This window comes from Microplitis demolitor, chromosome 7, assembly GCF_026212275.2.
Source record: "Microplitis demolitor isolate Queensland-Clemson2020A chromosome 7, iyMicDemo2.1a, whole genome shotgun sequence".
Lineage (NCBI taxonomy): Eukaryota > Metazoa > Arthropoda > Insecta > Hymenoptera > Braconidae > Microplitis > Microplitis demolitor.
In genome coordinates, this window is record NC_068551.1 from 3,558,399 (window position 1) to 3,575,308 (window position 16,910).

General features: G+C 31.5%; 3 protein-coding genes across 3 annotated transcripts; 1 reads left to right on the forward strand and 2 right to left on the reverse strand.

Annotated features, from left to right (window-relative positions):
• Window positions 1–1,382: 1,382 nt before the first annotated feature.
• LOC103576891 (suppressor of hairless protein) lies at window positions 1,383–6,430 on the reverse strand. The gene is made up of 2 exons (XM_008557327.3): window positions 5,250–6,430; window positions 1,383–3,540 (listed from the first exon to the last, which is right to left on the reverse strand). Exon 2 carries the CDS (start codon window positions 3,389–3,391, stop codon window positions 1,862–1,864), a length of 1,530 nt encoding a protein of 509 aa, XP_008555549.1. The 5' UTR covers window positions 3,392–3,540; window positions 5,250–6,430; the 3' UTR covers window positions 1,383–1,861.
• Window positions 6,431–6,885: 455 nt separating this feature from the next.
• LOC103576892 (DNA excision repair protein ERCC-5) lies at window positions 6,886–11,430 on the forward strand. Its single transcript, XM_008557328.3, has 3 exons — window positions 6,886–7,500; window positions 8,014–8,189; window positions 8,275–11,430. The coding sequence occupies exons 1-3, from the start codon at window positions 7,413–7,415 to the stop codon at window positions 11,425–11,427; spliced, it is 3,417 nt and encodes a 1,138-aa protein (XP_008555550.1). The 5' UTR covers window positions 6,886–7,412; the 3' UTR covers window positions 11,428–11,430.
• Window positions 11,431–11,562: 132 nt separating this feature from the next.
• Window positions 11,563–16,579, reverse strand: LOC103576893 (scoloptoxin SSD14). Its single transcript, XM_008557329.3, has 11 exons — window positions 16,423–16,579; window positions 14,453–14,621; window positions 14,021–14,145; window positions 13,551–13,690; window positions 13,236–13,468; window positions 12,991–13,151; window positions 12,695–12,918; window positions 12,389–12,584; window positions 12,154–12,319; window positions 11,949–12,095; window positions 11,563–11,873 (listed from the first exon to the last, which is right to left on the reverse strand). The coding sequence occupies exons 1-11, from the start codon at window positions 16,428–16,430 to the stop codon at window positions 11,682–11,684; spliced, it is 1,761 nt and encodes a 586-aa protein (XP_008555551.1). The 5' UTR covers window positions 16,431–16,579; the 3' UTR covers window positions 11,563–11,681.
• Between the last annotated feature and the right edge of the window lie 331 nt (window positions 16,580–16,910).

The following is a 16,910-nucleotide window of genomic DNA, read 5'->3' on the forward strand; positions in this document are numbered from 1 at the left end:
TAGTCGTCACTTGTGTTGACTTTTAAACAGAAATTTTTTCGGAGACATAAATTTCTGACCCTGTCAAAAAAATCAAGAGAATCCAGTCTAGATTCTTATGTATCCATATGGCATTTTCGGGTGGATTTCCATATGGTTTTCTATAGGAATATTGATATTCGTTTATTCATATCTGCATAAAAAAGTCCATGTGAAATTATCTGGGAATCCATAGGAATTAATATAGGAGTGTATGGATTCATTTGATCCATATAGAAAACCATAGGTATCTAGATTTCTATGTGGGAAATCCACATAGGAAATTGTGAGAAATTCATATAGGAATCTAGGCTGGATTTCCATATGGATTTTTTTGATAGGAGATCGTTTTGTCAACATTTTGACATCTTATTGATAGGTCTAATAATTGCTATCTTATAGATGTCACAAAGCTAAGTGTAGTCTTACTTTTAGTCGTCACTTGTGTCGTCTTTTAACCAGATCATTTTTTGGTGACAAATTTTTCATCATTTTGTCAACATTTTACTGCTTGATCGATAGGTAAAAAAAAGCCTAAAAACTCGTATCTTATAGATGTCACAAAGCCCATGATACTTGGGTAATATTGTCATAAATTTTAAATCAATTTTGTCATTAGCATTAAATTAAAATTATGCAATTAATTATTTAGTAAAAGAATGATAAAAAACTTTTTTTTTCTTACAAAAAAAGAAAAATTTTATACTTCAATTTATTTTGTTCATTTATAATATATATCATTATAATTACATATATATTTGAAATTTGTTCTCTGTTTTTTGTTTTTGTGCAAATTAATAATTATAATTGACGATAATTAATTGATCAATTAATTATTATGATAATTTATTTGTATATGTTTAATATCACAAATAAATTTTGGATATTAATATGCACGTGTTTGTAGTGTTTTAATAATAATATTAAGTGAGTATATATATGTATAAATAGTTATTATACATATATTTATCTTTGATAATCATAAGAAAATTACATTGTGCCAGGGTATTTACAATAATCAGAACTTTGTTTACGGCTTATGCAGATATTCTTCTTTTAAATCTAAATCTTAGTTTTTTTTTTTTATTTATTTTTTTTTTTTTTATAATAATAATTATATAACTTATGCTCTGAGTATCTAATAAATTTTTCAGATAAGAAAAAAAATATAAAGTCATATTGAGTCAATAGTTTATAGAATTATAAAATAAATTCCATAACTATTTTAGTTATACATTAATCTTATATATTATTTACATTATTAATATTTTAATTGAACAAAACTGAGATATTTAAATACTATTTTGTTCTCTTCTTTTTTTTTTTTTAATTATGAATGTAATTAAAAATAAATTTATATCAATCGCAGAATTTCGTTTCTGTACTAAAAAAAAAATCCTTTTTTTTCTGTGTACATAAAAGTGATGTTTTTATAAAAAAAAAAAAATTCACTGTTATTTTACACATTTAAAATTATATAAAAGAATCCACAAGTTCTTTATACACACAATCAATAATATCTTTTAATATTTTTGTTCGACTATAGTATTTTTTACTCATACTATCATAAATTATTACACACATATTTATTAAATTTATATTATAATAGTTCACATTTATCACTACATTAAATAAATTATGAATTTTAAGCTCAACGCGATCGCTCGCGATAATTACACTGTTGTTGATCCTCAAATGTCGAATCAGCAGTTCGTTGTTGATCAAGGCAAGAATTATTATGATTATGATTATGATTGTTCACTTCTCTGTTGTACTCCTCGACGGATAAGTTTGATATGGATTCGAATTGATTGTCCCCATAATTATAATTAGGATCGGAGTATCAAAGACCTGGTTGAGTTGGTGGGTGGTGGGAATTCCAGGGTACGTCAGCAATAGCTGGTGGCATACTCGCTTGATTATGATGGGGCATGGCTCTAGGTGCTCTCATTATTTCATCAGCCGGTGGACAGTGCGGCCTTGGTCCAGGTTCTGGCGTGTACGTGAAGGTCAAACCAGTGGCATAAATAATACCGTCATTGCGGACAAGAGAAACGGGTACTTGTGTGGGCTGCCGTACCCACAGCCACTCGCCACGAAATAGAGAAATGTCAGGTACAACGCACAGCATTATTTCCTGGCACCTGTACATTGTCTCAGCCTCAACGTCGCCAAACCAAACCTGTAAATTTGGCGTAAAGTTATCACCTTTTAGCTCAAGCATTGCAACATCCCCGCCGCCATTTAAATGAAGACTGTGGACAAGTGGGACTGGAGTTACTGGTGACCGTACAGGACCCATTCCTTCAAAAAATTGATACTCAGCTTTATCAGTGCTGATAATTGTCCAACACGCGCCGTCATTTATCATTTCTTTATTAGCTTCTTTAGGGCAAGGCGTAGCTTGGAACTGAATTATACGTTCCTGAGATAGACATAAATACATATGATCAGTATCTTTCATGTAAAACGCGCATTTGTGGAGTTGTGATACCGGATCATCAGCCTCGAGACTCGCCATTTGTTTATCTACCTTCCTAATAACTAGACGTGGTAATGCCATACCCGTAACCGAGCAGACGAGCTTAACAGTACTGCCATAATGGACGTATCCATCTCGAACTTGAAACTCCTCCGACTCGCTCTCATTGTCATCCAACAGATGGATCGTAAACGCACCCCACTGAGTTGAGCTTGCGTGAAAATTACCATTTTCCACGTGTAGATAACGGGTGCTGACTGTTTGCGAGCGTAGTCGATTAAACAGCGCAACCTTGGTACCACTTGCGATACACAGATCAGCATTTTTTAATGACTGTTTTTTCTTCGACGGTTTCGAAATAACTTTTATTCTTTTGCTGTGGAAAACACCAATGTCGTGTCCACTGCCGTAAAACATTTTAACCGACAGCATAAAGTGCTTCCTCTTATCCGAGTCTGATATGTAAAGTGTTTTAGCAGCGCAATACTGCTTACCATTATTGAGATCCAGTTGTTGCATATCCTGATCAGAATTACCAATTCCAATGAAAGCGCAAAGTTGAGCCGACTGTTCACTCTCACCCTCTCTGAGCATTTGTTCCTGGCGCATTCTCCAGCCATCTCCAAAGAGATATATACAAGGTGGCGGACAGAAAAAACGTTTCTCGTTACCGTAAGATTTTTGAGCAACTTTGGCATGAAGAATAACGATGACCATGTCACTGCGATCGCGGAGATAACGTTCCATGGCCTCGCGTGTTAGCCGCTGATCTTGATGATCTGCACGGTAAACTGTTGAGCTGTAACGTGGGTACGCCGACATAACAGCTGTCGGCGAGGGTGGCGATTGCATACCATGTGCCATTGCTGGTAGACCGAATTGATGAGGCATTTTTTAAATTAATCACTATATAGATTTTATTTCCCAACGTCCTTGACAATGACGATGACCAGGGCTTTATTACCACCTCTTCTTTCTCTTCCTTCTTGTCCTCATAACACGACCTTACTGCTTTCACTTCCCCGCCGGTTCATCACGAACTGCAATAATAGAATTTTAAATATTAATATTTTATTATATTATTGCGGTTCATTGCAATTAAAAATAATAATAGGAAAAAAATTAACAAGACAGATAACAGTACTTGTGTCTGTGTGAATTAGCTAGTGTTGATGTTTTGTTTTTAATAGTTGTTTGTTTCAAGTGTAATGTGAGTAGATTTAAAAATTTTTTTTTGCGTGGGAAGATTCGTCGTTTTGTTCTTCAGGCAGGTCATAATTAATTCAAGAAATCTCGCTTTGACTACGTTGACTACTGTACTGGGAATTACTGAGTTCCATCACAGGAAAGAGGAAATGCGTTCAAACTCGTGAGAACATCGCCGAGGCCATTTTTCTTCACTTCAATCAAGTACATTCCCCTTGTACATGCTGTTGTCTCGTTATTATAATAAGCATTGTTTAATTTTATTTTTATTTTTATTTAACGCGATAAACTTTAAGTTAATTATGTCAAAAATAATACACAGAAAAAAAAAATTTCTTGGCGCAAGAAATTTCCCCTCCCTCAAGAAAATTTTTGCATTATCAATTGAAAACGAAAATTTTCTTGGGCGGGAAAAAATTATGATCCTGATGTGAGCAGACAATTTCAAATTTTCGGATTTTTTCAACAGACCAATTACAAAAAACTAAAAATACGCACATGTAGAAAATTTAAAAAACTACAAGTGTAATTTTTAAAAAAATTTTCTTTTTATAATTTCAAGTTTCGAATAAATTCCAAAAATTATTAGACGTCCATTTACTTCAATATTATAAAAAATTTCCTTGATGCAGGAAATTTTTAGTTCCAAGAAAATTTTTATGATGAAAAATTTATCTTGCGCTAAGAAATCATTTTTTAATTTAATTTTATAAAGATTTTAAGTTAAGATTTTAATTTTAACTCAGTAATGATAAAAAAAATTGTGTTAAAAATGGAAATCATCCCCTCGAATGGTTAATAAAAATACTTATGACCTCGGTGAAGTGGAATTCGAGCTAACCCGAGAGCTCTGGACTTCCGAAAGCCAACAACTTGCATACATATTGATGTACATAAATTAATTGTGCAGTCTAGATGATGATAGGCGCTCGTTGCATTATTCTCTGACACAATTTAACTCTACACAGTAGGAATACTGTTCCGTCAGTTACATAATAAATTTTTTTAATCGTTAATATTCATTTATAACTATATATTACAATACTAATTAACTAATCAACTGACTGAATACTTAATAAACAAATTTAATTTAATTATATTTAACAATTAGCCATTAAATTCAAATTAAAAATACTTAAATAAATCCAAGTAAACAAATAATATTTTTCATGTGTCAAAATCATTATGGAACCAATCAGTAGAGGTTATAAGTCATTAAAATCATTGTAATTTAAATATTTTACCAGAAAAAAATTATTTTTCACTAAAATAAAAAAATTCTCAGAAAAAAAAATTTTTTTAACTAACGAATGATAAAAAAAATATAAAAATTTATTAAAACTAATAAACAAATAAATTTATCTCCAAGTGTCAAACTCGGTTATGATTTAAAATAAATTTACTCTGAGTAATAAGTAAATTAATAAAACACCTAATTAAAAAATAAAATAATAAAATTAGTGAAGTAAACAATTTAAAAATTAAAAAAAAACTAAAATAACAATTGGGTCGAGAGATTCGGCATTCTCTGGCATGTACTTACTCTGTTATTGTAAACTATTTATTCAGTTAACTGACAATAACTCCATAATTATTGCTCTCATCATGCGGGTACTTTTTAAATAAAGCTTGAGTCTTTGCTGGTTATAAATAATAAAACTAAACAATTTAAACCAACTCGTATTTTTTTTTCTCAACACTCACTACCCTCACTACTCAGCTCGGTGTCTTTGTCAGTATTTGTGTTTAAGCTGATGCATATAGACGATTCGAGTATTGGATTTTAGTAAATGTATTAGTGTTATTATCCGTGTGTAAATCCATTCAAAAAACACCTGTTCACTTTCCGAATTTTCCGACAGTCTTGCCAACACGCAGTTACCATTTACGCGGGCTATTTAAATAAAATAAATTCAAATTTTAATAACACAATTATTACAATTACAAATAATACCACGTGCTATTTATACAACCTTGCTGTCACACTAAACGTCAAAACATAAATATATAAACATATAAATATATAAATATATCAATACATTTATTATTTACTTATATTTAAAAATAATAAATTATTTTTTAAAAAACTTCTTTGGTTTTTTGACGTAGACCAAAAACTTATTTGAAAAATCACCATCCTCCTTCTTCGAGGTTCATCGCTAAACTAAAACGACTTCTTCACACACCGTAGACTTATTACCATCAAGTGGCCCGTAGTTTTCTATTGTTTTACCGTTGCATGCAATGACGGGACCTGGTGACGACCCTAGCGCCTCCACCCTTCTCTTACGACGCGTGTTCTCCCACCAATATCGTGATATACAACAGACACACTGGCAATATCATCAACAATCATTTACATCTACATCAACGTTTACATTCAGAGCTACATCTATACCCACTAAATTCCCCCCATAATCTTTTTCGTCCAGGCTTTTACGTCTATACATCTATCTACTACATCAGTATACACTTTTGTATATTTATTGATACTCATACATTTACAGATAAGTACATTTGCTAACACATATATAAATATATATATACCTAACATATACATAGACAATACAGATTTAGTTGAAGCTTATAGCGCTTATAGCTACTCCGGCACCGCTCTCTTTTCTTCCCCGCACGGCGTGGAATTGCTGCCGCAAAAGGATGTTGGGGTTACTCTGGAGGGCGTGGGAAAAACCTGCTGTGGGAAAGAGTGGGTGGCCTCTACCTCACTCCACTTCCAAACCATCATCATGATATACATTTGTATTTATACATATATATCTATGCATGTATATACATATTTCTTTACCTACTTTTATATTAATTTTTTAAAAATATTGCATGTGCAATAAAAGTTATTATTAAGAATTAAATTTTTTTTTTTCTATATTTATATTTTACTCGGTTAAAAAAACTTTCTATATTATTTTTTATTATTTTAAGTATCAGTATTTATGTAAGAAATGATTACTTTACTTTTTTAAAATTAATTGAGAAGAGATTTGCACGAATTCTATGGCAATATCCGTGGGAAATTTTAAAAAGACTTTTTAAAAATAATCTTAATTTAAATTTCGCGGAATAATTTATTGTATTTATGAAAAGTAAATGTTTTCTTTTTTTTTTTTTTTAGATAAATAATTGTGGATGTAATTAAATGTTTTGTTAATATTATTTTTTGATGGACACGTAATTCTGCTGAGCGTTGCGATGATAAAAAATAAATGTGGTGATATTATAAAATATGTATGTCTGGTGATGTTTGAATTATTAACAAGTAGTCATAGTCTAGGTAGAGTATACTGTGAATATAATAGATTATCGTTACTGTGCAAGTAACGTGTTGTCTAACAAGACATCCGCTGATGAGAAATGAAACTTCATGACCGCAACAAATCGAATTTTACACGTGTGTATATGAATGAGATTATAAAATATGTGTGTGTCGTGTTATAGCGCGCGTGAGAATTTTATTGAGGGATAAAATTATTACTTTCTGTGACATCTTGCGTTGGAAATTTTAAAATTACTTTAACACTTTGTTACCGACATGACAGTAGTTACCATAGACATATGATCAGTAATCATTCACAAAACGTTTTTAAATGTTTATGTTAGAGGAATGTTTATTATTGGGCTTGTTATTTGAATTTTAAAATGATTTATTTAATTTTTATTGATAAGATTGACGGATAATAATTAATTAATCATGGGAGTAACTGGATTGTGGAGATTAATTGAAAAGTCTGGTAAACCGGTACCGCTGGAGACGTTGGAAGGAAAAATTCTTGCTATTGGTATGTAGTATGAGTTATAATTTAATATATATGAAATGAATAAATAAATAAATTTAAATAATGAAATTGAAAAAATGCGCACACTGATTTATCATTTTTCTAAGTGCGCATTTTTTTATTTTTATTCTAGTACCCGAGGCACAGAAACAACTTTAAGATGTCTTTTGAAAGGACAAGATTTATTTTTTTATATAAATAAGACGTACGGATGCTGTCTTAGTCATAAGAAATTTGTCTTCTTTTTTCCGTCCTTAAAAAGTCATTTCAATTGAAAAAATCTTTTGGATGATAAATTGTAATTAACTTTTTGTCGTCACTTGTGTCAAGTTTTTTAAGCAGATATTTTTTCGGTGATAATTTCTGATCTTCGTCAATATTTTGATGCCTTATCGATGTCAAAAAACAGCTGATTCTTCTTATATTTCTTTCATTTTATTTATTTATTTTAAAATTTAAAAATGTTGACAATTGTCTTCTACATTAACACTCATATAATTAAATATATTTTTCCAGATATATCTATCTGGATTCATCAAGCACTGCAGGGTTATCAAGATCGCCGTGGACATGCCGTACCAAATGCACATTTATTACTTTTGTATCGACGTATCTGCAAGCTTTTGCATTACAAAATAAAACCAGTATTTGTTTTTGATGGTGGCGTTCCATTATTGAAGAAAAACACAATTGTATGTCTTATTGACTCTCTAATTACTTAAATAGTTAATTGAATATATACATAAATATACTTATATGTGATTTATTTTATTCCAGGCTGCGAGAAAAAAACAAAAATCACTACTAGCTGGCAAAGCAGATAAAGCTAAGAATGATTTGTTGCATAATCTGATGAAAGTGTCGCTAGTAAAAGCTGTAACGTCAAAGGATAATGGTGATGAGGATAAATCACTGTCACAAGGTTCGTCAAAACAAAGTAAAAATATAAATGATATGTTTATGTTACCCGATTTACCGGATAATCCAGTGGAAAACGAATCCAGTGATTCGGATTCTGGTAACCAGTTGAGTCCGCGTAAACACTCGAGATGGAAAGGAAATATTCATACTGTCGATATTTCTAATGATGATTTCAAAGCTTTACCAGCCGATGTTCGTTATGATATTCTGAGTGATTTGAAGGAAACTCGTAAACAAAATTCTTGGGCACGTTTTAAAGAGATACCGAAAGAATCGCAGCAGTTCTCCAGTTACCAGATGATGAGATTGCTGAAACGGAGAAAGGTACAGGAGTCGTTGGAAATTGCTGAGAAGGAAATGGGTGGTAAGACACTTACTTTAGATGAGTTGGAAAAATTATTAACTGATCAGGGAGTTGATACTAAAAGTAGAGATACTGCTTTTCGTATTGCGTCTAATAGTACAACGCGTTTGATTTATGTAAATGATCTTAAGTCTTTAAAATCAAGTCAGGAGACTACGGTTACTGATACTCAAGTCAGTAGTCAGTCTAGTTCATTGGCAACTGATGATGATTCGAAATTATCTGCTGTGAGTCAGGCTGGATCTTCCCAGACAACTGATGATGATTCAAAATTACTTATAAATGAACCCGGTTGCTCGCAGACAGCTAATGATGATTTAAAATTATCTGTGATAGATGAAGATCCGAAAATTTTAAATGATATTGATGAGTATGATCTTGATGACGATTGGGATTCAGAGGTTGCAATAATTGACAAACCTGTTGAATCTCCAGGTGTCAAAAAATATTTTGGTAAACCTGGTAACCCTGTACTTGCTTACATGCAAGCACAGTGGGGTCTCTCGCAGGAAAAAATTTTACAGTTTTTGGAAGAACGTAAAGATAAAAGTAATTCACCGGACTTGAATAACAGCAACGGTTCAGTTAAAAGAAAAAAATCTAGTTGTAATAAAAAATTGTTTGAAGTGAGGAAAAAATCGAGGACTGATTCTGAGTCGAGTTTCGAATCAGTTGATTCGATTAAAATTAAAGAAGTTTCCAAGCCAGAGACAATTGATGAAGAAATTGTGGCTGGTTCGTCCGTCGATAAAATTGAAACGATCAGTAGTTCTTCAGATTCTGATGATTTTGTAGAAGTACAAGACGTTCCTATTCCTCAAACTAATAAAGAAAGTAAAATTCAAGTTACTGTTAAGCCTATCGAGCATCTGGATGAAGAAGAAGATTTGTTTGCTGATGTATTTAAAGCTGAAGTTGACAATAAACCATCAGATTTATTTATCTCTAAGCCAGATCACGTAGATCTTGATCTGTCTACAGATAATTCTTTTAGTAATAAGTCATTAGATAATTCATCAGCTAGTAGTTTAGCAGCAGAGCAAGTGAGTCCGTTGATAAAAAAATCAGAAGCTGAATCCATAAAAGTCGACGTTCCAGTAAAAGAAAAACTGAAAGCTGTTGACTTGGAAGTAAATCCAGATATAGAAAAAATTTCTGATAAAAGTCCTGAGAAATTTGTAAGTCAGGTACCAGAAGAAAAAGTTGCTAATGAAGAAATAGAATCAATTGAAAATTTACCTGAACCAGTGGCAATAAATGAGCCAACGATTCCATCAGATGATGAAGTTCTAGCTGAAGATCTTCCGGAAGAAATTGTACCAGTAGTACAAAATAAAAAACCAAATAAATTTAAAAAAATGTTGTCTGAACTCGAGAGTACCAAAGAGGAATTGATAAATAAATTGAATAAAAAAGAAAATTTGTCGGACATGAAGTCACAGCTGGATAACGAAAATCAGGAATTGAAAAATGAAATTGGCAAGTTGGAGAGACAGTCACTGGAAGTTACTGAGCAGATGCGCTGTGATGCTCAAGATCTTTTACGGTTATTCGGTATTCCATATTTGGTAGCACCTCAAGAAGCTGAAGCTCAATGCGCGTACCTAGAACTTCTCAATTTAACAGACGGCACCATCACTGATGACTCGGATATTTGGTTATTTGGTGGTCGCTGTGTCTACAAAGACTTTTTTAATAATCAGAAAGAAGTTTATGAGTATCAATCAAAAGACATTGAACATCATTTTAAACTTACAAGGAAGCAAATGATCCAATTGGCTTTTTTAGTTGGAAGTGATTATACCATTGGACTGACAGGAGTTGGTACAGTAACAGCAATGGAGATCCTTGCTAACTTTCCAGCTGAAGGTGATGATATTCTCCGGGGGTTAATTAATTTTAGTGCGTGGCTTCGTGGGGGAAAATTGAGAACAGAACCAGGGAGAGCTGTGCTGAGAAATAAACTGAAGAATGTTGTTGTTGATCAGGGATTTCCTAGCCAAGCTGTCGCTCAGGCTTATTTATTTCCTACAGTTGACGAGAGTAAAGTTCCCTTCAGTTGGGGAAAGCCTAATTTAGTCCTGCTGGCAGATTACACGAGAGAAAAATTTGGTTGGTCCAAATTCAAGTTCGATGAGACTATGGGTCCTGTCATGAAGAGATTGTTGGAGAACAAATCACAGAAAAATATCATGGCTTACTTTAAAGTCAGCACCGTACCAAAGTCGATTGAAGAAAAATTAAGTAAAAGGGTACAGAAAGCCGTGAGGAAAATGGGAACTCATGATAATGCTGATGATCCAGATGATAATCAAGAGGTCGATCAACCGGCTGATGAAGTAGTTAAGAAACGAAGAGTTTCGAAGAAAAAAACTAAAATTCCTGGTATTGTTGATGCGAATGCTGAGGGAGAGACTAGAGAAGACAAATTGAAAAAAATAAAAGAACTTGAAAAGTTACAGGAAGTTATTCCGCAGAGAGAGAAAGACAAAGCGGAGGCGTTGGAAAAAAAATTGAAAGCCATTGAAGTATTCAGAAAATCCAGAGTCGGCCCTGGAAATTCTAGCAAACAAAATTCGCGCCGTAAAAAGAATATGATCAAAAAAGATGCGGGACTTTCAGAGTCCAGCAGTGATAGTAATTGAATTAAAGCAACTATTCTCCTGTTATTTTATAATTGTTAATTTATTTGTAAATTGTAAAATAAACGTTTGATTTTATACAGTATAAAATATTTAGTAGAAATAAATAAAAGTTGAATGATAATTAAAATAAATCTTAGCTTTTAAATGGTATAATAAATGAATGAATGACTGAATGGAGTGACTAAAATATGTACAGTATCTAACAAAAGGATAATAATACGTTATCATGACTGATAAAATTAGCTTGAGGTTAATTAGAAGCCAGCTATTGATCCAATTCGACGATAATCGGAGTTTGCAGTCACACCTGGATGGTTTATTTTAGATATCGCCGTCACTGCGCTTCCTAAACCTCCGTAATAAGAGACGTTATGCTTTAGACCCGTCAAAAATTCCAGTATTTTTTTGGGAAAATTTGGCTCAGCTTCAAGCCTCATTGGTAGCAACTGCAGCAGATGATAATTATTAACAATTACTCATTTAATTTTATACTAATTTAACTTTCTAAAAACATTACGCACTTGATGATGGAGCCGTCTCGCATCTACGGCCTCTTTGATGTTATACCCGCGCCAGAGGTTCAAAATCATTGTCGATGCTATTCCAGTTGTTATTTTTGTACCTCCTGCTGCTCCCAACACTAGTTGGACCTCTCCCGTTTTATCGACCTACCAAATTAAGGTAATTAAAAAATTAAGTCAATATTGGGCGAACCCTAATGCTTACAACGATCGTGGGAGTCATTGAACTGAGAGGTCTCTTGCCGGGCACTATGAAATTAGCTGGTGAAGGAGGTAAATCAAATCCATTAGTTATGTTTGGCGAACTAAAGTCATCCATTTGATCGTTGAATATTATTCCTGAAGACTTGGATCGTATCATTGCTCCTAATCTATAATTAAATGAAAAAAATGGAATAAATTATAAATACTTAATAATTGTCATCGTGATTGAACCTTACACTTGATTGATTGTTGATGTTACAGATACCGCTGAACCATCAGGAGCCAATACGGATACTTGTGCAGTTCCAGAGTCTATCGGAGTATCCGTGACTGCTCCGTAGAACTTGGGATCATTACTTGTCCAGTAGTCTTTTATTTTTTCACGGATTCCTTCGGCATAACTCTTGGACGTTAGATTGGTAATTAAGTCATCTAAAAAGTTTTAAGTATATCCTTAGTAAGTCTCCTTCAATGCATCCTTGATGTATGACTATAAGAGTTTCTCCTCATACTTAGTATATATTATTATTTTATTTACGTACCTAATTCAACAAAATTATCGTCGCCTAGTTCTGTACGGTGAGCGTATGCCCATTTGAATGTTTCTACGATACGCTGCCAGAATATTTCTTCGCTAATGCCCATAGGAAGAAACTTTTCGAGTACGTTAAGTATAAATGTTAATATTACTCCTGAACCGGGTAATGCTGCCGAATGAATTGTTAAATTACCGAGCTTTGACGTTATCGGCTTCTTCCATTCAACCCTGTTATCACCAACATTAAATATTATCATACAATAAATTTAATTGTTATCAGTTAGTAACTTGATACTGTACCTGTAATTCCGTAAGTCATTCATTTCAATAATTCCACCAAAGCCTTGAATCTCTTTTACGATTTCTTCACCTATACTCCCATTGTAAAAGACACTGACATTGTATTTAGCTATCACCTTCAAAGTTTCTGCTAGTCTCGGTCTCTTTATTCTGTCTCCGACCTGCAACAAATATATTATTTTATTTTCTTCAAAGACTTTGATAAATATTTTATAAAAAGATCCAAGTAGAATATATGTCATTACCGCCCATGTTGAATTAGTTCGCGGATCGATAAGAATTTCAGCTAAAGTCGGCTCAGCTTTGATATAAGATATTTTACGTAATAATACTTGAGCAAGATAACCATTCACTGGAACTCCTCGCTCACAAAGTTCAATTGTAGGTGTGAATAAATCTGCCCAATCAAGTCTTCCATATTTTCTATGAGCTTCCCAGTACCCTAATAATTCTCCCGGAACTGCTACAGCTTTTCCACCTAAATTAATTCATTATCTAAATAATAATTCATTTTATATATAAATTATTTTAAAATTATAATTTTACGTTTTGATAATTACCGTACATAGAAGAAGTAGCATTGCCACCATACATATTCTTTGTAGCTTTAGCTGGCGCAGTTTCTCTAGCATTAAGGAATTCCGCTTGTCCAGTTTTAGCGTCCCATATTGTCATCAAAAATCCACCTCCCAATCCCATACTACACATAAGAAAAATAACAATCAATTCTTAAGACCATACAAAAAAAATATATATCCAGATACATACAGACTAAACTGCGTATACTGAAAAATTTTTCGGACTGAACGCGGATTAAATCCGGAGTGATTGCGGATTGGATGACTGTGGATTTATTTAATTCCCCTGGAGTAAAATTCATTTTGAAGGGGAGTTTATTTTAATATTGAAAATCTGAATCGTAATACCCCCCTCCCCCCATAAGTTCGAACGTATTTTATGAACGACCCTATAATATCCTGATTTAGTTGTAAATAAAATAGATAATAAATTATTAAATATTAATAAATACCTATGAAGTGATGCGACTCCTTCGCACAACAATGCCGCTATTGCAGCATCGACAGCAGAACCATTTTTCAGTAGCATATTATTTCCTATTTCCGCGCATTCTACTCCATTAGTTGATACCGCGGCCTAATAATATTATAATTATTATTTCTTCATCTAGTTAGCATTCTTTAAATCTTTTACATTCATATGAATAAATAAAAGGTTTATCGTAAAGAAATGAGAACGCATTCATGCTTCAATGGATTTTATAAACTAAAAATTAATTTCAATGATAAAATTATTACTTAAGCCACGGTATTAATGAAAGTCATTGAATAAATAGCGTTAAGATATTAAAGTATTGTTTTAATCCTTTTACACTGATAATTTATCTTCTATTAAAATTGATATAATATATTTTTACGCTTAATTACTTTTAAAATTAACAAACCTTTTGATATTTTCCCAGGTACGACGAACTGACAAATCTTGAATTTTTTTCCGAATTATCTTCTTTTCTTATTTCTTCGAAGTTTTTCAAAAAAATAACACATGCCGTAATGATAATAATAATAACAGCAAGTCCAGCGACTCCGATTACTATTGTTTTCTTGGACAAGCTAAAAGTAAATTATCAATTATTATTAATAGCTTATCATTTAAAATTAGCGGTAATTTATTTAAAACTATTCAATGATAAATAAATTATATAAGCATTATGCAAGTAGAAGTTATTTAACTGCAACTATTGTGAGATATAGATATTCCTTTTTTTATTTTATATATATTAATTTTTACAGATATTTCAAGGTTTATGTTAGTAACTCAGTAATTATTATTTATTTACTTAAATGGGAAAGTAAATATTTTGTTGGGAATTTATGAGAATAAAATTGTTTACAGGATATCTAGTGATATAATAGATAGTACTTTTAATAAATTATCACAAGATTTAAATATCAATTACAATATCACAAAGTTTTTTTAATTAAGACATGAATGGGTTATTAATTATGTTTTTTCCGGTAGTAGATCACGAAAAGTTGTCGATGAAAAAGTCTGACTATTTTATTTTATACTTGGTAAGTTTTCTTTATTACTTTCTAGTAACAATTTTTATCCTTTTTTTTTTAAGTAATAATAATAAGTATATGATAACTAATTGATTATAATGACACAGTATTCCTATAAGAATATATCAATTTGTGTTTTTAGTTAACATTTAATTCAAAAGAAAATTATCTCCATTTTTGTAAGATTTATTTTTCTGTAAATAATTGAATTATTTTTGGCAATAATTCAAAATGGATTTTATTTAAAATTAACTTCAAATCGCTGCAGTGATAGAAAGACCACGGAAACAGTTTTCGGTGCACTGAAAAAATTTTGAGTCCGCGGTGTGATGTTAAATCTTGGACTATGAATTAGAACGTTCATATCACCAATGGTGTAAATGTATGAGTTCTTAATTAAAGTCTCGATTACTTCGACCTGTAAGTATTCAATTTTTATTTTAAAATGATCTACAATAATGATAATGATATATCAGTACTGCAGCCTAATTATTTGATAACTTGTCATGATAAATTTTATTATTGGACAATATTTGAGGTAATCACCAAACGGTGTAAAAAAAAACACTCATACTGTTCCGTATAAAAAAAATTTGTTACAAAAATATTCCAAAAAAGTTCCGTTTGTGGAACTTCTAAACATGAGACAGATTAGAACTTCGAATGAAACTTTTTTGAAACGTTAGTAATTTATATGGTAAAAACAAAAGTTTTTATGAGAAAATTTAAAGTCAAAAAAGGACGTTCTTGGAATTTTTTATGGATATTCAAAAAAAGTTCCAGAATCAATACCTTTTTTATAGACTAAAAAATATTTCAAAATCACTACTTTTGCATCTTTTGTAAAATAAGGACGTTTTAAAAAGATGCCAAAATAAATTAAAAAAAACGACCATAAAAAATTCCAAAAAATTTCCAAGAACGTCCTTTTTTGACTTTAAATTTGCTCATCAAAACTTTTTTTTTACCATAAAAATTACTAACGTTCCAAAAAAGTTCCATGTGAAATTCTAATCTGTCTCATGTTCATAAGTTCTACATGCAGAACTTTTTTGGAATATTTTTGTAACGGATTTTTTCAGGCATATTACCATTTAAAATTTTTTCAAGTTCAATTTCGAATTTAATTATTTACCAAGAAAAAAATTTGTACAAAGTACATGAAGTAAAAATACAGAAAAGTATAAAAAGTAAAAATACAAAAAAAAATTTTTACGAGGTACAAAATTATTGACATTAAATAAATTATTAAAATCATTATTCACATATATGCTGTTTATTGCATTATAATCATTAAAAAAAATAATAATAATAATAATTGACACTTTATAAAAAAATAATCATTTACCCAAACATGGTGGAGAGAAGAAAAGATGTTGATGGACAGAAATTTGAAATTTAACTAACTCGCTTAGACACTATGACAGTTCTATTATATACCTCGAACTATACCAGTCAGACTGTAAGAATCAGCACTTAATCTATACCGACTCCCACTTAATACACTCTTTAACGAAAGCTCACGCCGTTTATTTATCAAATAACGTCCACTTCTAAAGATATATGAGCATTAATAATTCCTAATAATATTCCGATTTGAGAAATTCTTATCTTCATGATAAGAAATAAAGTTAGCTTCAAGTTTTAATTTAATCAAAAATTAATATTGTCCAGAGATAATTTTCTTTCCTTTTGAACCCCGTGCAGGCCGCGTGTTAATTAAGTTCATTGTACTTTTTATCGATACCACCACAGACCCACACCTTTTGTTGTTATTAAGCTTTGTTTTTTTCATACTGTCTATCCTGTAATAATCTTTTTCAATCTTTTGCTGAC

What these genes read in the sequence shown, in the direction of transcription:
- LOC103576891 (XM_008557327.3), bottom strand. Translation starts at nt 3,391, where the DNA reads ATGCCTCATCAATTCGGTCTACCAGCAATGGCACATGGTATGCAATCG.
- LOC103576892 (XM_008557328.3), top strand. Translation starts at nt 7,413, where the DNA reads ATGGGAGTAACTGGATTGTGGAGATTAATTGAAAAGTCTGGTAAACCG. An exon ending in AGGAAAAATTCTTGCTATTG is followed by an intron (nt 7,501 to 8,013) that starts GTATGTAGTATG and finishes ATATTTTTCCAG; the next exon opens with ATATATCTATCTGGATTCAT. An exon ending in TATTGAAGAAAAACACAATT is followed by an intron (nt 8,190 to 8,274) that starts GTATGTCTTATT and finishes ATTTTATTCCAG; the next exon opens with GCTGCGAGAAAAAAACAAAA.
- LOC103576893 (XM_008557329.3), bottom strand. An exon ending in AATGACTTACGGAATTACAG is followed by an intron (nt 12,919 to 12,990) that starts GTACAGTATCAA and finishes TGGTGATAACAG; the next exon opens with GGTTGAATGGAAGAAGCCGA. An exon ending in CGAGACGGCTCCATCATCAA is followed by an intron (nt 11,874 to 11,948) that starts GTGCGTAATGTT and finishes CATCTGCTGCAG; the next exon opens with TTGCTACCAATGAGGCTTGA.